The sequence below is a fragment of the Pipistrellus hanaki genome (assembly GCF_964339955.1).
Source record: "Pipistrellus hanaki genome assembly, chromosome: 5".
Classification (NCBI taxonomy): domain Eukaryota; kingdom Metazoa; phylum Chordata; class Mammalia; order Chiroptera; family Vespertilionidae; genus Pipistrellus; species Pipistrellus hanaki.
The window spans coordinates 101,536,065-101,560,150 of record NC_140507.1 but is presented as its reverse complement, the minus strand read 5'-3'; the positions used below and the strand labels follow the sequence as shown (position 1 = coordinate 101,560,150).

Here is a 24,086-nt window from a genome sequence, read left to right as displayed (position 1 = left end):
GCAGGCTAGCCACATCCCCTGGTGACCCAAGCAGAGGCCCTGGTATCTGGGATTTATTTATCTTCAATAATTGAAACTTAGTAGCATTGAGTGGAGGCCTGGGCTGACCAGGTTGTGCCGAAAGCTTGGCTTCCTCCATCACCGGGGAAACCCAAGCCGCCCTCCTGCTCTCTTTGTGGCCACAGCCATCTTGGTTAGGTTAATTTGCATACTCGCTCCTGTTTGGCTTGTGGGCATGATGGAGTGATAGTTAATTTGCATATTACTCTTTTATTAGATAGGATGGTCCCACACAGGGTGGTATTGCTGTCACAAGGCCTCAGACATCTTCATGGCCGAAGGCTGTTGAAGAAGAGTGTGGCCAATGTAAGGCAGGGGCATGAACATGGCCTCCTGCTCACAGACGGCCTCTGCCTCTGAGTCACTGTGCCATTCAGCCAGCAACTCACTGCTACTTGCTAGATCTTTTCTGTCAGATATTATATGTCCTTTTATTGTGCTTCTTCCTCTGATGTCCTGGTCATGTCTTGTAACCTGTCACCTCCCACAGTCCCTAGCCAGGCCTTGATGTGACTGCCTGGGACTGTACAGCAAACCTCTGTTATGCCATGTGTTTAATCACTCTTGGCTTTCTCAAATGCAGGCAGCACCCAAACTGTAAATGGAACTTTCCCAGAGTTATTTTATATATTGGTTTTTGGAATGGTGTAAAAGAAAATATGCTCTTAGTTATATTTCCAAGCCATACTACACAGGAGTTCAGCCCATATGTATGTGAAGTAAGCTGTCCCCAAACCTCCATAAAACCTACTTTTCTTCTAGAACAGCCGGCTCAGGGGAGAGCTAAGCTGACGTATGGTGCCCACTTCCACTCCCAGACGCCCACTGCCTGCTGCCCTGGTCTCGGGCTGCGGCTGGGTGAGCGCCTGGGCCCCGGAGCCACAGGGGTGCCTGATGGAATCCGCTGGCAGCCGGGGCGAGGGATCGCGGGGCCCCCCCCGCCCCACCCTCCCACCCCAGGTGGCGGTGCAGGCCATTCAGGTGGCCGTGCAGGCCTCCCTGGTTGCTAGGAGAGGTTGGGGGCAGTGGGCTTCTTACAGTTTTAACAAGATGGAGTCCTTCCCCTGTTCTGTGACTGAGAGGGTGTGGGAAGCTGAGGGGCGTGTGCCAGGCAGAGCCTAGTGGAGGCAGGAGCGGGCAGGAGAGATTCCTCCCTGTGCCCACACCCCTACAGCACACACCGGCCTGGCAGAGACGTGGGATGGGACACCCTGCACTCCAGGCGGCAGCACGGCTGACGGAGGAGCCGGAGGGATGCAGGCAGAGGGGGTGATACGCACACCGCAGTCTGGGCACAGGCCATGGCTGCCCGAGAGGTAGAGGCCAGAACCCACCCCAAGGGCCCGCCCTGGCTCATGTCCCATTCCACAGCCGCCGCTCTGTTTTCTGAGAACCGGGCTGCGGGGTAAGTGATGAGGTCCAGATGCTCTGCTCTGTGGGCAGCTCAGGCTTGCACATGGCTGCCTGAGGCCATTCAGTGGAGCAGCCCCAGGACCTCCAGCCCCTCAGCAGCCTCCTCTGTCCTCACTGCTCCACTCCCCTCCTCAGCACTCAGAGCTGTGGGGCTGGGCTTGCCTGTGCCCCCAGAGGGGAGAAAGCAGGGGGTGGGAGCGGAGGTGAGGTGTGGCGGGGTGGGTATGTTGGGAGGGCAGGGGCTCTGCCAGCCGGCCCCGCCCCAGCCTGCCCTGGGCCTGCAGTGAGGGCAGAGGAGAGGCAGTGGAGGAAGTGTGGCTCGCCTTAGAACTGTCACTGTCACACGCAGGACCTGTGGCTGGTGATGCTGCCCACCCTCCTAAAGCGAGTCCTCCTCCATCCGGGGCTGCTCCTGCGCTCCTCCCCACCACAGGCCAGCTCGCCTGAGCCCAGAGTGGGTGCGAGCATCGCTGTGGCAGCATCTGGAATTGGGTGTTTGTTAGGAGAGAAACGGGAAACGATGGAGTTCGTTGGTAGGGCTGAAGCGGCACCTCAGGGCATGCTGTGCAGAGGTTACTGAGATGGGCGGCTGGAGCTGGGTGCAGGGAGTGGGCGCGTTTTCCCTGGAAATCGAGGTTGTAAGGACAGTGAGCGGTGCCAGGTTTCCTGCCCGGCTCACTGCGCCTGCCCTGGGGTGAGTCCCCGCACTGCCCCAGCCAGGACAGCCGGCAGGGGCCCCCAGGCAGCAGCTCAGGGGCTTAAAACCCTAAGCAGCGCCCTGGCTGGCGGCTCAGGGAAGGAAGGGCGAGCCGCAGGGCAGCGGGAGCCGGCTCTTAGGCTTAGCTACCCCCGCCCCCCCAGAAGGGCAGGTGTAGGGGGCGGCTGTCCGGTGGGGGTGGGATGCAGGCAGCGGAAGAAGCCTCTCGGCCAGACAGGAAAGCTGGTGTTAGGAGGCCCTCACTGGGCCCAGGACAACCGGACAGCGGTGCCGCCCCCGGGGAAGGGGGTAGAGTGGCGGCGGGAAGCGGCCGGGCTCCCTGCCCCGTGCGGCTCATCAGCGGTGTCCGCTGGGCCTGGCGGGTGGGCGGCGCCCAGCACCGTGTCCTCCAGGAGCAGAGGCTCTAAGCGGCTCTTCACCCGCTGGGCCCCACACTGTGTGCTGGGCTTGTCCGGGAGGCCCTGGATAAACATAAAGCGGCCTGAGCAGGGGCGGGGAGAAGGCTGCCGGCCCGGCGCCGGCTGGGGACGCCGGGCGCGCGCTGTGGGCACTCAGGGCGGCGGGACCGGCCCCGCGCCGCCACGCTCCCGGCTCGGCTCCTGTGCTGCGGGTCTCGGCCGCCGGCGGGCCCATCGGAGTCCGCGCCGCAGCGGGGGGCCGCGTTCCGGCTCTGCTGCCTGCCACCCGGGCTCCGGTCCTCCGCCTCCGGTCCTCTCCCCTCCGCCCGCCGGTCCCCTCCTCTCCGCCGGCCCGTCCTCCCCGCCCGCCAGTCCCCTCCCCTCTGCGAGCCGTCCTCCCCGGGGGCGCTCCGGCTCTGCTGCCGGCCACCCGGGCTCCGGTCCTCCGCCTCCGGTCCTCCGCCTCCGGTCCTCTCCGCCTCCGGTCCTCTCCTCTCCGCCCGCCGGTCCCCTCCCCTCCGCCGGCAGGTCCTCCCCGGCGGCGCTCCGCGGAGGGCGCGCGGAGGGCGCGGGGAGGGCGCGGGGAGGGCGGCGGTCCGCGTAGGGCGGGGGCGGGGGGCGGGGGGCGGGCGGGGGGCTCCGGGAGCTGAGCCCCGCCCCCTCCTCCTCCTCTGGACCGCGGAGCCCGGAGCGGGCATGGGCCGCACTCCGCCGCTCCGGCACCATGACGCCCGTCCGCTTCGTGGTGGCTCTGATTCTAGGGGCGCTCCCCGGGGTGGTGGGCTCTGACCCCGTCCTCGTCTACCCCCTCCACTACCGCCACCGCCACCGGCCCCCCGCGGGACCCCGAGTTCCCTCCCGCCTCCCCACCCCGCGGGCGCACGCCCCGCACCCGCAGCCGGCGCCCCGCGCGCAGCCTCCGCGGGCCCTCCAGGCGCAGCGCGCGCCCCCAACGCCCCCCGGGGCCTGCCCTGCTGGGGGGCCCTGGGTCAACGTGACGGCCTCGGGCGCCCCGTGTCTGCGCTGGGCGGACGTGCCGCCCCTCCTGGAGCGGCTGCCCCCCGCGGACTGGGCTCCGCTGCGCGGGCAGCGCCACAACTTCTGCCGGAGCCCCGACGGCGCGGGCCCGCCCTGGTGCTTCTACCGGAGCGCGCGGGGCCGCGGGGACTGGGGCCACTGCGCCTGCGGACTCGGTGAGCCGGGGAGGACCGCCCGAGGGGAGGGCGTGGGCGCCAGAGAGGGAGAGGCGCGGGTGGCGGGCGCCGGTCCCGGGCGGGACGGGCTGCCCTGAGTCCCCAGCCCGGCCGGTCCCTGGGCGGTACCTTCCCCAGGTGTGCTCTGCGGCCACCAGGGCGATGGCTTCTCAGCCAGGCTGCGCTCTGGGCGCCTGGATGTGTTTCTGCTTGTTTCTTCCTGGTCACCGTGTGTGTGTGTGTGTGTGTGTGTGTGTGTGTGTGTTCTTTGTCTAGATCTTATCGAGATCAGTTTGCCTTAAAGGTGTTACAATATTTACGCAGAAGAGGCACGTTTTTAATTGCTTGTTTTGGAAAGGGAAATACTAAGTGTAATATGACAATCAATACCTTCCCGCCTTCCCAGACTCCTATTGGAAAACATGTAGAGCTTTTGCCTTACTTCAAACATTGACCTCTATTGGAGAAAGTATGGCAGTATTTCTGGGCCAAAATATAACTTTCAAAACGATGTTCAGGTCCGGGCGAGTGTGGTCAGGATCATCAGTGAGGGGGAAAAAGGAGGGAAAGAGAAACAGCGAGGGTCTCTGGGAAGAAGCAGCTTGCCAGCGTCCGGGGCGGCCTCAGGACGCACTGCCGCCGGTGTGCTTGTGGGGGCGGTGTGCTTGTGGGGACGGGTGAGCTGGTGAGGAACGGCTGTGAGATGTTCTAGTTTGTGGTGGTGAAAGCGCCACCTGGATGGAGCTAGTGAAAGTGAATCACCTGCCTTAGCTGCTGCTTCCTTTTGAGCTTGGGAGTTTGTTTAATATGAGAGTCTCCTCCTCCTCTTTCTCCTCCTCCTCCTGCTGCTCCTGCTCCTGCTCCTGTTCCTCCTCCTCTTCTTCCTCCTCCCCCTCTTCCTTCTCCTCCCCTTCCTCCTCCTCCTCCTCCTCTTGTAGCTGGAAAGAAAAAACTTATGTCCTTCAAAGTTTAAATTTTCAAAGAAAAAAAGAAAGAGAAAGAAAGAAGAAAGAAACAAAGAAAGAAAGGCTGCTCTCCTCACAAGCTGTGGGCGGTCCGTGGGCTGGGGTTCTGACAGATGTGGCGCTTTGTGCTCGGCGGAGGTAACCTGGAGGCTAGCTTTGACGTGCCATCCTTCCCGAGCGAATGGCTGTTTATCTGTGCCTTCTGTTGCATCAGTGCCCTGCCTGGAAGGAGATAGAGAGGCAGGGTGAGACCATTATCCTTCATCCTACAGAATGAGTCATCGCTGTGCTCATGTTCCGTGGACAGAATGCCAATGTGGCAGCGAAGCGTCTGAGGCGGTGTCAGGCCCAGCCCTTGTGCTGTCCCATCAGTTCCCGAGAGGCTGTGCGTAGTGAGAGCTCATGTTTAACAGCAGTGGCCGTTCTTCATTTCCCGGCTGCTGTTACAGTCCAGGGTATATGTGCAGGAGGAGGAGGGAAGAAGCGCTGGGACTCAGCTAGGCGCTGTCGGGATCTGGTGCTCTCTTTCTGCCTTTACAACCACCCAGGGGGGATGCAAATGCCCCCCACCTACCTCCCAAACCAGGAAAGCCATCGGTTGGCTGTGTGCTCATTTAACTGCTTTCACAGATTTGGTATTGATAATTCATTCTGTCATTTTCTCTTCACTTACTGGTTGGGCATAACTCATACCTTGAAAACGACTGGCTTTCTTGGTCCTGTGTTCACTCAGGAGCGTGCGCTAAGCTCGCGGGTGGTGGAAAGAACATGGAACTGTGTGTTAGAAACCTCGGTGTCCGCGGCTCTGTGGGAGCCGCGCGGTGCTGGGCCTGGCTCCTGACCCCCGGGCTTCGGTGCCTGGTCTGGAGAGGAGTGGCTGGTACAGCAGGTTCCCTCCGAGGCTCCATGGCTCTGAGCACCAGCGGGTGAAGAACAGCCAATCTGTGCGGCGCGGGCAGAGCGTGCTGCGTGTCCGCGTCCTCGTGTAGTTCTCAGGGCGGCATCGCCAGGAGCGCACGGGCACCCCCGCTCGTTTAGCTCCCCCTGTCAGGTGTGCAGACACAGCAAGGCCGCCGGCCTGAGGGCCTCCCTGTGGAGCCTCAGGATTAACTGGAATGAGAGGAAGGGGGAAGGGAATTGTGTTCGGTCCAGGTTATAAGATTTCTAGTCTCATGATTTACAAATATCCAGGATTGTCTTTCCTTTCCTTTTTACAAAAACAACGCGGACAAAAGGAAAGAAAATGTATAGTGATGAGATCCCACCTTTAAAAAGTAAGCTGAGGCAGAGCCCCGTCTAGAGTTGCATCCAGGGAAAGAGGAAGTGGCCAGGGGTGGAGAGCTGGGTGAGGCAGAGCTGGCGGGGCAGCAGGGAGCCCAGGTGAGCTGGGCAGGGCCGGGCACTCCGGGGCGGGAGTGTCTGAGAAGGAGAGAGGCCATGCCCGGGCCCTGGTCGAGGGAAGCTTGCCGGTTAGTCATGAAGGGCCACGGGGGAATGGAGCACCGGCAGCAGCCCAGAGAGCTCACTGTGAGCCCAGGGGTCACCGGGACCTGTTATGATGCACATCCTGGGCTCTCGCCTTCAGTGGCCCCAATTACATAATCCCTGGATCTGCTCAGGCGAGGTGCTTTAGCTGCTGAAGACCCCTTGTTACTGTCAGGGAAAACCCCGGAGGAGTCGGGGCCCACCTGGGTACACGCACAGAGGTATCTCGCAGTCCAAGAGCCCTTGGGGGTGTCCCACTGATGGCTTAGGTCCGATCTCTGTGGGATCAGGCCTAAGCTGGCAGTCAGATATCCCTTTGGCAGCCCAGGAGCCCGTGGGGGATGTCCACTTACGGCTCCCTGAGGGGAGCAGCCTAAGCCGCAGTCGGACATCCCTAGCACTGCTGAGGGGGTGGCAGAGGCTCCACCACTGCCGCTGTGCTTGCAGCTGTCGGCCAGCTTGTGGCCGAGCGGAGCCCCCTGTGGGAGCACACTGGCCACCGGGGGCAGCTCCTACATTGAGTGTCTGCTCCCTGGTGGTCAGTGCACGTCATAGCGACTGGTCATTCCCTGGGCGGAGGGTCAAATTGCATATTACCCTTTTATTATCTTAAATTGACCATACCTTCACTACGCCCAAAGCTAATCAGAGTGACTATGCAAATTAACCCAAACAAGATGGTGGTTAATTTGCATACATAGATGCACCCAGAGCCCATGTCCCAGGAACATCCTGGCACCCAGGTCACTGTGAGGTAAGACCTGGAGCAGGAGCAGACCCCCTGTGATCAATTGCAGGGAGCTGGGGGTCCCCTCCTCCCCAAGAGGCTTTCAGCCTGGGCAGGCCTGGGCAGGGGCAGAGCCGGTGTTCACAGGGAGCTGGAGGGCCCCTGCTCAGGCCTAAAGCTTCAGCCAGAGGCTTTAGGCCTGGGCAGGGCCCAGCCCGCGATTGGTGTGAACTACAGAGGAAACATCTTTTCTGACTGTTCATTGGTTCAGCTCCCTGTATGCCTCTGGTAATATTCTTAGTAACTTGGGTAATAAGAATTCAAAAAGGTGATCTGGGGTTTTTCCACCACACTTCTGGAGAAAAAAAAAATGAAGGCCTGCTGCTAGAGGGCTAAGAAATGTCATATCCTGCCCCAGCCGGTTTGGCTCAGTGGATAATGCCTCAGCCTGCCGACCGCAGGGTCCGGTTCGATTCTGATCAAGGGCATGTACCTAGCTTTCAGGCTCCTCCCTGGCCGGAGCCCAGATCAGGGCTCATGCAGGAGGCAACCAATCAAAGTGTTCCTCTCACTTTGATGTTTCTCTCCGTCTTTCCCTTTCTCTTCCACACTCTCTAAAAGTCAATGGAAACATATCCTCAGGTGAGGGAAAGGAAGAAAGAAAGAAAGAAAGAAAGAAAGAAAGAAAGAAAGAAAGAGAGAAAGAGAGAGAGAAAGAGAGAGAGAAAGACAGGCATATCCTATGAAAGACACATCTTGAAAACGCCTAAAGAAAGTTGTCATTTTTTCTTGCTGAAGGGACTGGGGTCCGTGTTGATGAAAACACCTTGGTGGCTGTGTGACAGGCAGGGGCTGCAGCAGCGGGGTGATGGGCTGGTGCCTTCCCCTGATCAGCCCACTCGCCTCCCACAGAGGGAAGCCAGACTGCGGCTTAGGACATCCCCTGAGGGCTCCCAGTATGTGAGAGGGGGCAGGTTAGACTGAGGGACCCACCACCCCCAGTGCATGAATTTTGTGCACTGGGCCCCTAGTATAGGATAAGTAATAACAAGTGTTGGAGAGATTGTGGAGGAAAAGGAACCCTCATTCACTGCTGGTGGGAATGTAAACTGGTACAACCATTGTGGAACACAGTATGCTGGTTCCTCATAAAATTAAGAATAGAATTCGCATATGATCCAGCAATCCGTCTTCTGGATATCTACCTGAAAAACTCAAAAACATTTATTTGCAAATATATATTCACTCCTGTGTTCATCACAACATTATTCATGGTGGCCAAGACATAGAAACAACCAAAGTGTCCTGTGATAGATAATTGGGTAAAGAAGGTGTGGTACATATAAACAATCCAACACTACTCATTTATAAAAAAAATAAAAGGAGAAATACCGCCATTTGCAACAACATGGATGGATCTTGAAAATATCATGCTAAGTGAAATGAGTCAGAAAAAGATAAAAACCAGATGATTTCACTCATGTGTAGGCTATAAAATGGGAACTCATAGACCACAGTTATAGGGGTTACGAGAGGGCCGGGGGTGGGGAGATAGTAAAGAGTAAAGCGGGCCAAATATTTGGTGATGAAGGTGATTTGACTTTGGGTGGTGAGCACCCAATGCACTAAACAGGTCATGTGTCTCAGAAATGAACACTTGGAAGGAATTGTGTAGCTTCTTGAGCATCTCACTTTTCTAGAGCAGCATCTTCCTCTCCCCGCTCCTCACATTAGCACAGCACTAATAGGAGTTATTGTACGCAAAGCACTAAGCAATGCGAGTTTTTCCTCCGGCAAGCCGTGCATGGACATTCAGCCTCAATACGTTAGTTAGGATCACAGAGTGGAAACTGCCGATTCCTGTAACAAGGCAAGGATAGAGGGCTAAGTGTTGGCCGAGTTCACGGTGGGAGCAGAGTCTACAAGGCTGACTGAGAAATCGCCCGCCCTCTGGTGGGAACGCCCACAGGCTGGCCAGTGTCAGCAGGACCTTGAACATTTTCATGACCTTTCCTGTGACAGCCACTCTGGGAGACAGGAGCATGTGATGTCATTACCCAGTGATGGACAGTATAATGGTCACACTCATACCATTTGCTTATGTGTGAGTAGTTCAGACATGCAGTTTGTGAAATTTTCTGATAGGGTGGCATATGCATCTATTGTTAATATAACCTAACTTGACAATGTGGAGAATCTCCTTCTTTTGCATAAACCTATATAATAAAGAGGGAATATGCAAATTGACCATCATTCCATCACAAAGACGGCTGTGCCCACAGCTGAGGCCAAGTTCCCATAAAGAGCCTTAATGAGCAATCAGCAGGGACCTAAGGCTACGCCCTCCCCCGCCTCCATGGGGCTTGGCAGGAGACCTGAGGCTGTACCCCTCCCAGTGGGGCTTGATGGGGGACCTGAGGCTGTGCCCCCCACCCTTGTCTGGGCTGGGTGACCTCTGGTCATGCCCCCATCCTGGCCCCGGGCCAGGGGACCTGAGGCTACATCCCTGCCCAGCGGGGTTTGACAAGGATGGGACCGGCTGGATCTGGATTTAGCCCAATGGGGAGTGGCCGACAGGGTTTGGATCTCACACTATTTTGAGGCACATGTGGGTGGGCAGGGACTTGAATCTGGGTCCTATGGCGCACCCCCAACTCTGACAGGAGGAAGGTTTTCATATACATTTTACTAATTTTCTTTCATCTCTGACATTTCTTTTATAGAGAAAGGGCAAATGGCAATATTATATTATTTCCTCTAATCTCTTTTTAATGTGCACGAATTTTGTGCACCAGGCCACTAGTACTGTGTAATGTTTTAAACCAAAGAATAATTGATAAGATTTATAAGCTTCTACTAAGCCAATGTAAATGGGTAGGATTGCTGTTCAGAGTTTACATTCTCATTTTGAGCTGGAGCAGTTCGGACTTTTTTCTCAGTACTGTCGGCATCTACATGAATAATACATGGCACTTGGTATGAATTATCGATGGGAACTGATGGACGCAAATGAAGCCCGGTGGGACCTCGGCTCAGGGACTGCTCTCTGTGCTAAAAATTTATTTCATTTTGATGTGGCATGATTTCAATAAAATCTATTTCGCCATGCTTAAACAGGTTTCAGTTATGGAGAAATTTAATTGGAGACAAAATTATACCTTAGCAGTGTCAGGTAGGCTGTAGGGGAAAAACACATCAAAACTAACTGGCCTCCCTGACTGACTGGACTTGAAAAATCCAGCTAACAACCCCCCAACTCAGTGGTTCTTAGGCAATGTGAACTATTTGTATTTCATAATTAAGATAGGAAATGATCATTTAGCATATTTTTCTGGTGTTGCTTTTGGTATAAGACATTGTTTATGTTTAATTCATTTGTCAAATATGTGTATTAAATTGTTGAACATGTAATAGGTGTTTTTTTTTTTAATATTCCATAAACTGAAATTTCTATATCACTTTCAGTTTTACATATACTTTTATCAAGGATTGGAATAATAGCTTGGTGTCACCAGCATTTTCTCTGATTCTACCAGAACAATTAAAATGCTTAACATTAATTTTTTGTGCCTCCATGAAGTTCAGTGATAGATGAGAAAGGACGTGTGTGATGATGTTCAATTTCTTTTACTCACTTGTCAAACTGTGACTTTAAAAGACTAAAGATATTTATTGTTAATTCTGTTCAGAAAACAGTATGGAGATGCATCTTTGTCTTTGCCTTCTTTTCTTCCTTTTCAAGGGAGACAGGCTGTTCTGTAAATGCCTCTTAAGAAGGTACCTAAGGAGGCACATCTTCCCATCAGTTGACAATGGAGGGAGCTGGATTCGGGGACCACGATGGCTGCCCTTGGTTTCTCTCCTCTGGTTCTCGCAGGACTTCTGAATCTGGAGGGGGAAGGGGGGGTTGCTCAGGAGGGGGTACAGCACGGCTGGATGCTGGGCTGCTGTCCCGAGTCCCACAAATGGAGTGACTTACACAATAGGAACATTCTGGCTCACAGTTCTGGACACTCGGAGCCCAGGACAAAGGTGGCTGCCGAGCCAGGCTTCCCCTGGCCCCGCAGGCTCTGTGCCAGGTCTCTCCCAGCCCCCTGGCTCCAGTGGCAGAGGGCACTCTCCCCTGTGTGTCCCCTTCTGACCAGACCTCGGTCACACTGGATTAGAGCCCATCCTGTGACCTCATTGTAAATGACCGCCTGCAAAGACCCTGCTTCCGTCCGAATAAGGTCACATTCGCTCATAGGCCCTAGGTGCCAGGACTTCAGCAGCTTTTGGGGGGACAGTATTGGACCCATCACAGTAGCCTGAAGGATGAGACACCAGTGAGCCCGTGAGGGAGCTATTATTCTGTCCCCGTTCCTCTCTAGGGCGCCTGCGCTGATGGAGACGGAGCAGTGGTAGAAGGGCCCCTCTGCAGTGCCTTTTTATTAGGGAATTCCTGTTCGTTAGTGCATTTCTGTAACGCGAATCTTTGTGTTCCCTCCGCTTTATAAACCTGGAAATGTTTCACATGGAAGAAAGATAATGGTAAAGTAAAATGACAGTGAATTCCACGTGTGGCCAACAGTGAAGGCAGCAGAATTCTGAGCATCCTCGGACCTGGGCGTGGTCACCTTCAGCGGCCACCGCACACTGGCACAGGGCACGGCCCTGTGGCCTTTTTTCCTTTCTGAGCCCAGAGCATCTGCCCTCATGCGTAGCTTTGCCGCCCAGCTTCCCTCACTGGCTGGGTCTGTATCTTGACTGTGCCTGTTCCTGTTGACCCACCAGCTCTGTTGGAGACTTCAGGTTTTAAGCTATTGTTGGTACTCATTGTAAAGATGGCAGAGAAGAGTTTCCACCCAGTGGCACTTGCGAGACTTAACAGCAGCACAGGCCCGGGTCATGGAGGTGGTCCAGAGGTCGGGGAGCGAGGCCGGGGCTCTGCTTCAGGGCTCAATTTCTGACAATAAAAGATGGTGACAGCTGAGCAACATTTGCCAAACAAAAAACATTGGTCTAGTTTACTGAAGAATGTTACTGTTAGTAGGTTGGCAACGGAAGTGAGGTCACCAGGTGGTGATCCTTCTGGGTTGCTTTATCGTTCCATCTTTTGTTTTCAGGGAGCTGAGGATATGTCCCCTTTTTACCTGGTAACTGTGCACTTACAGATTTGTGCCAACACATGCTTCACACAGCAGCGCCCCCTGGAGGGCCAGCCTCAAGCGCGGAGAACTAGGCAGCCTCTGGTGTGTCCGGCTTCTGTAGATTGACTGTTCCTGTTGACCCACAGGAACAGGCACAGTCAAAATATAGACCCAACCAGTGAGCGAAGAAGCTGGACGTAACCAGGCAGCCGCTGGTGTGACACACCTCCCTGTCTTTGCTCCTGCAGCTGATGGTCCCCAGGGAGCACTGGCGGATTGTCGTCACATTCACACAGCATGGCCAGATCTGGCGGGGCGCGCGCGCGCATGCTTGCGCGCGCATGCGCGTGTGTGTGTGTGTGTGTGTGTGTGTGTGTGTGTGAGAGAGAGAGAGAGAGAAGCGGCTGACACCTGCAGCAGGAACAGCTGCTTGCTGCATCGCAGGCTCTTTGCTGAGCTCGGAGCTGGGTGCAGGCGCAGGGGGTCCAGGAGACACCGGGCTCCGCAGCTGCTCAGTGCCTGGGTCCTCAACAGTCAACCGAGAGAGACGAATGACAGTGTTGAGGGTCTCCATCGTGTGGGCAAAGAGGCCACCTGCTAACCTAACAACTCGGGAGGCGTGCAGGCTCGGAGAACTCAAGTAACTTCAGAGGATGGTCTGAAATGAAAACTTTTTTTTTTTTTTTTTTTTTATCTAAAAGCAGTTTATGGTGCGTAGTCATGTTCTAGACTGGTATCTTCCTGACAAAGGTCAATCTTGACCTTAACTGAGCCTGTCTATTGTCTTTTTGCACCTACCATAAACACGTCATATCATGCGAAAGGGTGCAGGCTGGGCTGAGGGACACTGTCTGCCCCCATGCACGAGTTGCCTCCCGAAATCGCCCAGGCTGGGGATCAAACCTGCAACCTAGGCATGTGTCCTGACTTGGGAATTGAACCCACAACCTTCTTGTTGTTTGGGAAGATGCTTCAACCAACCAAGCCACCAGGCTAGTGCTATATTGATTAAAAAACAAAACAAAACAGAAAAACACAAAAGGGAGAATCCAAGATGGCTGCACAGGTAAACACTTAACCTCAGCCACACACAACAATTTCAATAAAATACAACTAAAATATAAAATGGACATTACCCAGAACTACAGGAAAGTCGACTGACTGGAAATTCTACAACGAGAAGGAAAGAGAAAACCAGAAGGAAGAGCTGAGGAGCTGTAAAAGCCTAAGGTATGGAGACACGCAGCACATGCGGAGAGGACGGAGAGGAGGGGCGGCTGAGTGCTTGGCTGGTATTTCCTAGCGGGAAGGAGATAAAAGCTCCGACTGTGCTGAACCCCAGACCCGACAGCGCTGAACCCCAGTTCTAGGCCAGACCCTGGGGACCCAGCCTTGTACAGAGGGAGCCGGGGCTGTGAGGCGGAATCCCAGGGGAGTGGCGAAAGGAGGTCCCGGTGGTACGCACATTGCTTGCAGAGAAGGGACGGTTGACTGTGCCGTGGGATTGCCCTGGCGGGAAGGAGACAAAAGCTCCAGACTGCTCTGAACCCCACTTCCAACTCCACTTCCAACTGAACTGAACCCCATTTCCAGGTTCATTGGGGGAGAGACTAGACTGTTTGGTAGCACGCGAAAATCGAGGGCATCTTTCCCTCAGAGGTGCTTACAATGAGTACTGAAGGACCCTAAGGAATACTGAGACTCAGGAGCCGCATAGGGTGGGGCTGAGGGAAGCCAAGGCTGTAGGCTCCACCCTGAAACTACATCCAAGCAGAACACAGAGACTTTTAAGGCTACCAACTCAAGGAAGCTGTGAAAATGCAGAGACAAGGAAAAAGATCACAAAAGAAATGGAGGACAAAAAGCGACTGGATATAGAGTTCAAATCTATGCTTATAAGGTTTTTCAAGAATTTCCTAGAAAAGGTCGATAAGAATTATGAGGACATGAAAAGGGATCAACTGGAATTAATAAGGAATCAACAAGAAATAATAAGGGATCAACAAGAAATAAGGGATCAACAAGAAATAAAGAATACATTAATGTATTCTGAAATAAAAAATATTATACAGAGTCCTAAAAACAGAATGGAAGATTGCAAGAATCAAGTCAAAGACTTGGAACACAAAGAGCCAGAGGACACTCCTCCGCAGAAGCAAGAAGACAAGAGAATCCAGAAAGTTGAAGATAATGTAAGAAACCTCAAGCGAACCAACATCAGTGTCCCCACCCGCGGGGCAACAACAGAGGCATGCAGGAACCACCTAAGAGAATGAGGCAAACAAGGAACGCGAAAGAATGGAGGCAAGACAAGGTTCTGATCAAGCCTCAATTTTATTCTCTGAAATGGCTGTATTTATACAGCAGAAACAAAGGGGGCAGGGTTGCCTATGCAGAGGGGTCTTTGGCATCTGGCAACACAGGATTGGCTAACTACCAGGGAGGTGTAACAGTCCAAGGTGCAACATTCCAAGGCTGGGCTATCTAGGGGGGAGGATCAGGAAGGGGAAGTGGCAGGAAGATGCTAATCAGGAAGATGCTAAGCTGCAGGTTAATCTTATCTTCTGGCCAAGCCCTCAGGGCACCGCATAACTTCTGCTAGAAGGAACTTAATTCTATTTTCTTAGGACTGAGTTGCTTGCCTCAATTCTGCTGGCTCCCAACACATCAGAATTATGGGCGTCCAAGAAGATGACAGAGAGCAAGATACTGAAAACATATTGAAATAAATAGTGACAGAAAACTTTCCCCACCTGGTGAAAGAAATAGACTTACAAGTCCAGGAAGCGCACAGAACCCCAAACAAAAGGAATCCAAAGAGGACCACACCAAGACACATCATAATTAAAATTCCAAGAGCAAAATACAAAGAGAGAATAGTAAAAGCAGCAAAAGAAAAGTAGGTAGTTACCTATAAAGGAGCACCCATACGATTGTCAGCTGATTTCTCAACAGAAACCATGCAGGCCAGACAGGAATGGCAAGAAATATTCAAGGTAATGAATAGCAAGAACCTACAGCCAAAAATAATCTACCCAAAAAAGCTATCACTCAGAATCGAAGGCCAGATAAAGAGCATCACTAATAAAAAATAAAAAAATTAAAAAAAGCTAAAGGAGTTCATCCCCGCCAAACCAGAATTATATGAATTGCTGAAGGGGGTTCTTTCGGAAGAGAAAGTAAATAAAGATAAAAATATGAACAACAAATACATAACTATCAACAAGTGCATCTAAAAACCAAGGAAATTTAAAAAAAAATCTGATGAACAATATTAACTGTTGAATATAATAGAATCAGAGGTATGGAAGGGGAGTGAACTGACGATACTAGGGGAAAAGGGGAGTGGGGGGTGTGGGAAGAGACTGAACATAAATTGTGCACCTATGGATGAGGACAATGGGAGGTGGGGAAAGGGCAGAGGGTGGGGTGGGAACCTGGTGGAGGAGAGCAACGGAGGGGGAGGAAAAAGTGGAACATTTGTAATAATATAAACAATAAAGATTTATTAAAAAAGAAAAAAACACACAAAAGACTTTTTCAAAAAATTGTTAGAAGAAATGGGAACCTCATGGAACTACATACCATTAAGAAATACTCTGGGTTCCAGGTAGATGTTTCAAATACGTTAGGAATTGCTGTGGCCATCCCTGAGGAAAGGGTGAACGTGTGGAGGGCACTGCTGGGAAGGGGTGAGCATTGGAAATGTGCTCGGGATGTTGGCATTGGGATGTGTGTATTGGGATGTGTGTGTTGGGATGTGTGTGTGGGGATGTGTGTGTTAAGGATGTGTGTGTGGGGATGTGTGTGTTAAGGATGTGGTGTTGGGATGTGTGTGTTGGGATGTGTGTGTTGGGATGTGTGTGTGGGGATGCAGTGTGGGGATGCGGTGTGGGGATGCGGTGTGGGGATGCGGTGTGGGGATGCGGTGTGGGGATGCGGTGTGTTGGGTTGTGTGTGTTGGGATGCGGTGTTGGGATGCGGTGTTGGGATGCGGTGTGGGGATGCGGTGTGGGGATGCGGTGTTGGGATGTGTGTGTGGGGATGCGGTGTTGGGATGCGGTGTGGGGATGCGGTGTGGGGATGCGGTGTGGGGATGTGTGTGTTGGGTTGTGTGTGTTGGGATGCGGTGTGGGGATGCGGTGTGGGGATGTGGTGTGGGGATGCGGTGTGGGGATGCGGTGTGGGGATGCGGTGTGGGGATGCGGTGTGGGGATGCGGTGTTGGGATGCGGTGTGGGGATGCGGTGTGGGGATGCGGTGTGGGGATGCGGTGTGGGGATGTGTGTGTTGGGTTGTGTGTGTTGGGATGCGGTGTTGGGATGCGGTGTGGGGATGTGGTGTGGGGATGCGGTGTGGGGATGCGGTGTGGGTGATGCGGTGTGGGGATGTGTGTGTTGGGTTGTGTGTGTTGGGATGCGGTGTTGGGATGCGGTGTGGGGATGCGGTGTGGGGATGCGGTGTGGGGATGCGGTGTGGGGATGCGGTGTGGGGATGTGTGTGTTGGGTTGTGTGTGTTGGGATGCGGTGTTGGGATGTGTGTGTGGGGATGCGGTGTGGGGATGCGGTGTGGGGATGCGGTGTGGGGATGCGGTGTGGGGATGTGTGTGTTGGGTTGTGTGTGTTGGGATGCGGTGTTGGGATGCGGTGTTGGGATGCGGTGTTGGGATGCGGTGTGGGGATGCGGTGTGGGGATGCGGTGTGGGGATGCGGTGTGGGGATGTGTGTGTTGGGTTGTGTGTGTTGGGATGTGGTGTTGGGATGTGTGTGTGGGGATGCGGTGTGGGGATGCGGTGTGGGGATGCGGTGTGGGGATGCGGTGTGGGGATGTGTGTGTTGGGTTGTGTGTGTTGGGATGCGGTGTTGGGATGCGGTGTGGGGATGCGGTGTGGGGATGCGGTGTGGGGATGCGGTGTGGGGATGCGGTGTGGGGATGCGGTGTGGGGATGCGGTGTGTTGGGATGCGGTGTGGGGATGCGGTGTGGGGATGCGGTGTGGGGATGCGGTGTGGGGATGTGTGTGTTGGGATGCGGTGTTGGGATGCGGTGTTGGGATGCGGTGTTGGGATGCGGTGTTGGGATGCGGTGTGGGGATGCGGTGTGGGGATGCGGTGTGGGGATGCGGTGTGGGGATGTGTGTGTTGGGTTGTGTGTGTTGGGATGCGGTGTTGGGATGCGGTGTTGGCATGCGGTGTGGGGATGCGGTGTGGGGATGCGGTGTGGGGATGCGGTGTGGGGATGCGGTGTGGGGATGCGGTGTTGGGATGCGGTGTTGGGATGCGGTGTGGGGATGCGGTGTGGGGATGCGGTGTGGGGATGCGGTGTGGGGATGTGTGTGTTGGGTTGTGTGTGTTGGGATGCGGTGTTGGGATGTGTGTGTGGGGATGCGGTGTGGGGATGCGGTGTGGGGATGCGGTGTGGGGATGTGGTGTGGGGATGTGTGTGTTGGGTTGTGTGTGTAGGGATGCGGTGTTGGGATGCGGTGTTGGGATGCGGTGTGGGGATGCGGTGTGGGGATGCGGTGTGGGGATGTGTGTGTTGGGTTGTGTGTGTTGGGATGCGGTGTTGGGATGTGTGTGTGGGGATGCGGTGTGGGGATGCGGTGTGGGGATGCGGTGTGGGGATGCGGTGTGGGGATGTGTGTGTTGGGATGCGGTGTTGGGATGCGGTGTTGGGATGCGGTGTGGGGATGCGGTGTGGGGATGCGGTGTGTTGGGATGCGGTGTGGGGATGCGGTGTGGGGATGCGGTGTGGGGATGCGGTGTGGGGATGCGGTGTGGGGATGTTTGTGTGGGGATGCGGTGTTGGGATGCGGTGTTGGGATGCGGTGTGGGGATGCGGTGTGGGGATGCGGTGTGGGGATGCGGTGTGGGGATGCGGTGTGGGGATGCGGTGTTGGGATGTGTGTTTGTTGGGGATGCGGTGTGGGGATGCGGTGTGGGGATGCGGTGTTGGGATGCGGTGTGGGGATGCGGTGTGGGGATGCGGTGTGGGGATGCGGTGTGGGGATGCGGTGTGGGGATGCGGTGTGGGGATGCGGTGTGGGGATGCGGTGTGGGGATGCGGTGTGGGGATGCGGTGTGGGGATGCGGTGTTGGGATGTGTGTGTTGGGATGCGGTGTTGGGATGTGTGTGTTGGGATGCGGTGTTGGGATGCGGTGTTGGGATGCGGTGTTGGGATGCGGTGTGTTGGGATGCGGTGTGGGGATGCGGTGTGGGGATGCGGAGTTGGGATGCGGTGTGGGGATGCGGTGTTGGGATGCGGTGTTGGGATGCGGTGTTGGGATGTGTGTGTTGGGATGCGGTGTTGGGATGCGGTGTTGGGATGCGGTGTTGGGATGTGTGTGTTGGGATGCGGTGTTGGGATGCGGTGTTGGGATGCGGTGTTGGGATGCGGTGTTGGGATGCGGTGTTGGGATGCGGTGTTGGGATGTGTGTGTTGGGATGCGGTGTTGGGATGCGGTGTTGGGATGCGGTGTTGGGATGCGGTGTTGGGATGCGGTGTGGGGATGCGGTGTGGGGATGCGGTGTGGGGATGCGGTGTGGGGATGTGTGTTTGTTGGGGATGCGGTGTTGGGATGCGGTGTTGGGATGCGGTGTGGGGATGCGGTGTGGGGATGCGGTGTTGGGATGCGGTGTGGGGATGCGGTGTGGGGATGCGGTGTGGGGATGTGTGTGTTGGGTTGTGTGTGTTGGGATGCGGTGTTGGGATGCGGTGTTGGGATGCGGTGTGGGGATGCGGTGTGGGGATGCGGTGTGTTGGGATGCGGTGTGGGGATGCGGTGTGGGGATGCGGTGTGGGGATGCGGTGTGGGGATGCGGTGTGGGGATGTTTGTGTGGGGATGCGGTGTTGGGATGCGGTGTTGGGATGCGGTGTTGGGATGCGGTGTGGGGATGCGGTGTGGGGATGCGGTGTGGGGATGCGGTGTGGGGATGCGGTGTTGGGATGTGTGTTTGTTGGGGATGCGGTGTGGGGATGCGGTGTTGGGATGCGGTGTTGGGATGCGGTGTTGGGATGTGTGTGTGGGGATGCGGTGTGGGGATGCGGTGTGGGGATGCGGTGTGGGGATGCGGTGTGGGGATGCGGTGTGGGGATGCGGTGTGGGGATGCGGTGTTGGGATGCGGTGTTGGGATGCGGTGTTGGGATGCGGTGTTGGGATGTGTGTGTTGGGATGCGGTGTTGGGATGTGTGTGTTGGGATGCGGTGTTGGGATGCGGTGTTGGGATGCGGTGTTGGGATGTGTGTGTTGGGATGCGGTGTGGGGATGCGGTGTGGGGATGCGGTGTTGGGATGCGGTGTGGGGATGCGGTGTTGGGATGCGGTGTTGGGATGCGGTGTTGGGATGCGGTGTTGGGATGCGGTGTTGGGATGTGTGTGTTGGGATGCGGTGTTGGGATGCGGTGTTGGGATGCGGTGTTGGGATGTGTGTGTTGGGATGCGGTGTTGGGATGCGGTGTTGGGATGCGGTGTGGGGATGCGGTGTTGGGATGCGGTGTTGGGATGCGGTGTTGGGATGCGGTGTTGGGATGCGGTGTTGGGATGTGTGTGTTGGGATGCGGTGTTGGGATGCGGTGTTGGGATGCGGTGTTGGGATGTGTGTGTTGGGATGCGGTGTTGGGATGCGGTGTTGGGATGCGGTGTTGAGATGCGGTGTTGGGATGCGGTGTTGGGATGCGGTGTTGGGATGCGGTGTTGGGATGCGGTGTTGGGATGTGTGTGTTGGGATGCGGTGTTGGGATGCGGTGTTGGGATGCGGTGTTGGGATGCGGTGTTGAGATGCGGTGTTGGGATGCGGTGTTGGGATGCGGTGTGGGGATGCGGTGTTGGGATGCGGTGTGGGGATGTGTGTTTGTTGGGGATGCGGTGTTGGGATGCGGTGTTGGGATGCGGTGTGGGGATGCGGTGTGGGGATGCGGTGTTGGGATGCGGTGTTGGGATGCGGTGTTGGGATGCGGTGTGGGGATGCGGTGTGGGGATGCGGTGTGGGGATGCGGTGTGGGGATGCGGTGTGGGGATGCGGTGTGGGGATGCGGTGTGGGGATGCGGTGTGGGGATGCGGTGTGGGGATGCGGTGTGGGGATGCGGTGTGGGGATGCGGTGTTGGGATGCGGTGTGGGGATGCGGTGTGGGGATGCGGTGTGGGGATGCGGTGTGGGGATGCGGTGTGGGGATGCGGTGTGGGGATGCGGTGTTGGGATGCGGTGTTGGGATGTGTGTTTGTTGGGGATGCGGTGTGGGGATGCGGTGTGGGGATGCGGTGTGGGGATGCGGTGTGGGCATGCGGTGTGGGCATGCGGTGTGGGGATGCGGTGTGGGGATGCGGTGTGGGGATGCGGTGTGGGGATGCGGTGTTGGGATACCGTGTTGGGATGCGATGTTGGGTGCAGGCCGCTGGGTAAGTTCTGAAGGAGAGAGAGGGAGTCGCTGCCATGCAGGTGCACTGCAGAGCTGCCCGCACTGTGCTTCTTGGCTGAAGGGCGGCGGTGAGGCTGCAGGTGTCCGCCGTCAGTAGGTGCAGCTCAGAGCAGCCGGCTCCCGGCACCTGCACAGCCGCTGAGACGCTCGGGGACGAGGGGCTGGCTGCCAGCGCTGCCTCCGCCTCAGACCGTGGCGACCAGTGTGCGCGATGCAGCGTCCTGCTCCCCGCCTCGGGCTGCCTGACCCTGAGGGGGCACACATGCAGCCTTCCTCCTGGAAGCGGTGTGGCGACCTGGGCTCACACGCGGGCAGGCGCGTGCTCACAGCCCCGGTGCCGCTGTCAACCCGCCCAGGAGGGCGAGCGGAGCCCACACTCCTTGCAGGCGGGACAGCCATGATGCAGACGTGCTCCAGACATGTACTGCCTGTGGGTGGAAGCTGCTGCGTGGAAGACCATGTTAATCAGATAACCCTCATCTATTTTAAATGTAATATCAATTTGTATATAAAAGCACGTCCATTAGAAGTGTTAAAACGCAGAGCTTATCTGCATGTTATTGATTTATTAATTGGTTTCAAAGGCGTGCTGGCACATCCTGTGCAGAAGGCTTTGAGTGCGAATGCCTCTCTTGATACGTGTCGCTTAGACACAGCGGTGACAACCGTTCTGAGACGCTGGGCTCAAGTGCTGGCGTGGGGACGACTCTTCAGTCCCACCTCTCCTTTTCCTCCTCTGCAGGCAGAGCGGCGGCCCAGCTGCCCTCTGGGCCAGGCAGCAGCTCCGGCCTCACTGTGCGCGACCTGCTCCGCCCACTGCCGGCCCCCTACATCAGCGTGTCTGCCTGCCTCCTGAAAGCTCCGTAAGGCACGTGCGTCCTGGGGCGCAGGAGTGACGGGGAAGATGGTGTGGGTAACGCACGGGGCTGTGATTTCCTGAAACTTGTGTAACCCACGAGCTTCACATCCATCTCTATGGATTTCTTCCATTTTTTGAAATCCAGGTCATTTGGTGAAAGTGCACCCACCTTCGATAAACCTAGCACCAATCATTTCCCCCCCATTTTTTTATTCAATTATTATCTGTGTACATATTGATGAACCAAAAGGTGGATATAGAGACAGTAAAGCAACAAGCAGACTGACACCGATCATTGTACTTCCGGAAGGAAGGGAGTTGCCAAGCACGCCGCTGTCCGGGGCCGGGTTCCGTCCCGGTGAGGGGAGCACCTGCTCCTCCCGGGGTGCCCCCGGGGCGGGGGGGGGGCCTCCTGAGCGGCGGCCGCAGGTGCACGGCTTCCCCGAGAGGTGTCACTCGTGTTTGCCTTCCGTGGAGCTGTCATCCTGCCCCGGTGACGACTGTCTTTGTTACCCCGCTTCCCAGAGTGAGGACAGGCGTGAGCCAGGCTCACCCTCTTCGGTCCCGGTTCGTCTTCACGGGAGAGTGTCTCCCTGTGGATGCCGTTCGGCCTCCCACTCAGCATGCTTTCCGTTTGGCCTGACGGGCTGACAGGAACAGAGTGTGCTGTGCAGGAAACACGTCCTTTGGTGGCGGGAAACCATGATGGATTCGCGATAGGAAGTCAGCTGGAGGCCAGCTGTGAGTGCAGCGCCCACAAGCTGTGCTCGCCATGGGTGAAAGGTGAAAGGTGAAAGGTGATCCTGTACTGTGTTCCCTGTGGGTTTCACAGGGTGACTTGCCCCCTTGGGTACTGATTCTGTTAAGTACCAGGTACTGGGCACAAGGTGCCCGGCAGAATGGTTTCAGTCCACACCGGCCTGTGCTCGTAGGGCGGGAAGTAGAGGAGGGAGCAGCTGCTGTACAGAGGCTGATGGGTTTTCTGGGGACCAAGGTGTATTTTAATGGGCGATCACAACCCAGGCCGTCACAGCGTCCACACCGTCACAGAATCCCTGTCTGATTGTGCTGGAGACAGCAGCGTGGCAGGTGCCCAGGCAGCGGGTCTGTGAGTGCAGGTGTCGGGAGGAGGGGCGAGGCGCCCGCCCAGAGCTGCAGGGACCGGTGAGGGCCTCCGGGGAGCTGGCCGGGAGCGGGAGGCTGTGGTGCACTCTCAGCGCGGTAGCCCTCTCCTGGCAGGCGGGCGGTGCCACCCGCTGTCTGGTGTCTTCCCTCCCTGCCCTCTCCCACCTGCGGGAAGGCTGCCCGTGGCCCGGCCTGTGTTGGCATTGCTGCCGGAGCGTGCGCACGGGCGGGCTGCTCAGAGCGCGAGCGCTGCTTTTCCCAGCTCACTGCTCGCATTCTGTGCTCGCCCACACGGTGAAGTGTTACATTTTCAAGGAGTGAGGTATGAAAACCTTAAAAACAATTATCCTTTTTCTTTTAGGGTGTTTCTCTACTTAAAAAATTCTTCCTACTCTCTGTAAGCAATCCACTTGTTTAAACTCTGGTCGCAGGTAGAGTTAAGGTCACTTATCGCCACATGTGAAACATAGGCAGTTGAACTTGAAGTGAGAACGAGAAGGTGCTCTTAGGGTGAGCTGCACGAGACTGTGAGCAAACAGCTGGAACCAGGGGCCGCTGAGCTCGCCTGGCCGTGGCAGCCGTCCTGCGTGTCCCGCCGGGAGAGTGCCTCTGGGCCTCGTCCCCTGGCCCGCCGCCCTCCGCCGCCCTCCGCCGCGTGTGGAGGACCTGGGGCGCTGGCGGGAGCAGCCGCCCCCGGAAACCGCGGGGGCTCACTCGTCCGCCAGCTGCTCCCGGGAGCTCTCTGTCCGGTGGAGTGAGTGTGCTGGGAGGATGTGGGATGCTTTGTCCTTGAGCTTTTCTCCGTTTCCACAATTACTCATACAACCAGAAAAACCACAGGCTTTCAAAGAAAACACAGTAAAAATGCAAGGTGATGGGCCATAATGGCCCTGGGTTGTAGGTGATTTTAAATTTCCTCTGAGAATATTTATTTTCTGAGATCTCTAAGCTTACCACAGTGTGAGGGGGAGGGGAAGCACGAGAGAATATGATTTAAGAAGCACATTTTAAAAGTCATTTTTCTCTATTTGCCAAGCTTTTTCAAGGAAAAAGACACATAACCTAAGCAAATTTGTTTCCTACCATAATTGGGCCATCAGTTAATTATAGGAAGCAATACACGATGCTGAGAACAGCTGTGCTTATTAAGCCGGTCTTTATTCTTTTGCAAATAAGGTCCCGTGAACTGCACAAGCGCCCACGGGAGACCTGAGTGTGTGCCGAGCGCGCGGGCCGAGCCTGCTGAGAGCTCGGCTGGTGCTGGACGCGCACTCATCCGGCGCCGTGCAGGCAGGGAGCCTGGGTCTGGGCCAGCCAGAGCGTCCCTGCGGCCCAATGGTTAGCATTTGGCAGGAGGTGCAACTAAGCCTCCAATTAGGGACCCTGCCTGTTCTGACCCTTTTAACACATCACAGCCTTCATTCCCAAAACAGCAGGCGCCCGCTGGGTCCCACCTGCATTCCGAGGGGTCCTGCTGTGCGGTGCTCTCCGCACTGCACTGCTCGCTCACTCGGACTCTGAAGTCCTGCACGTGTCAATGGGTAGCGTGTCATTGGGGAGCGTGTTAGCAGGGAGCGTGTCAGTGGGTGCGTGTCAGT

The 24,086-nt window shown here is 56.0% G+C and overlaps 1 protein-coding gene across 2 annotated transcripts in view; it reads left to right on the top strand.

Annotated features, from left to right (window-relative positions):
* The first annotated feature begins 3,279 nt into the window (after window positions 1-3,279).
* PRSS12 (serine protease 12) overlaps window positions 3,280-24,086 on the top strand; it is a 54,884-nt gene continuing 34,077 nt past the window's right edge. For both annotated transcript variants that reach the window (XM_084883407.1, XM_084883406.1), the window contains exon 1: window positions 3,280-3,782. In XM_084883407.1, the coding sequence (XP_084739533.1) occupies window positions 3,314-3,782 (469 nt within the window). In that variant the 5' untranslated portion in view covers window positions 3,280-3,313. The remainder of the gene's footprint in view (window positions 3,783-24,086) is intronic.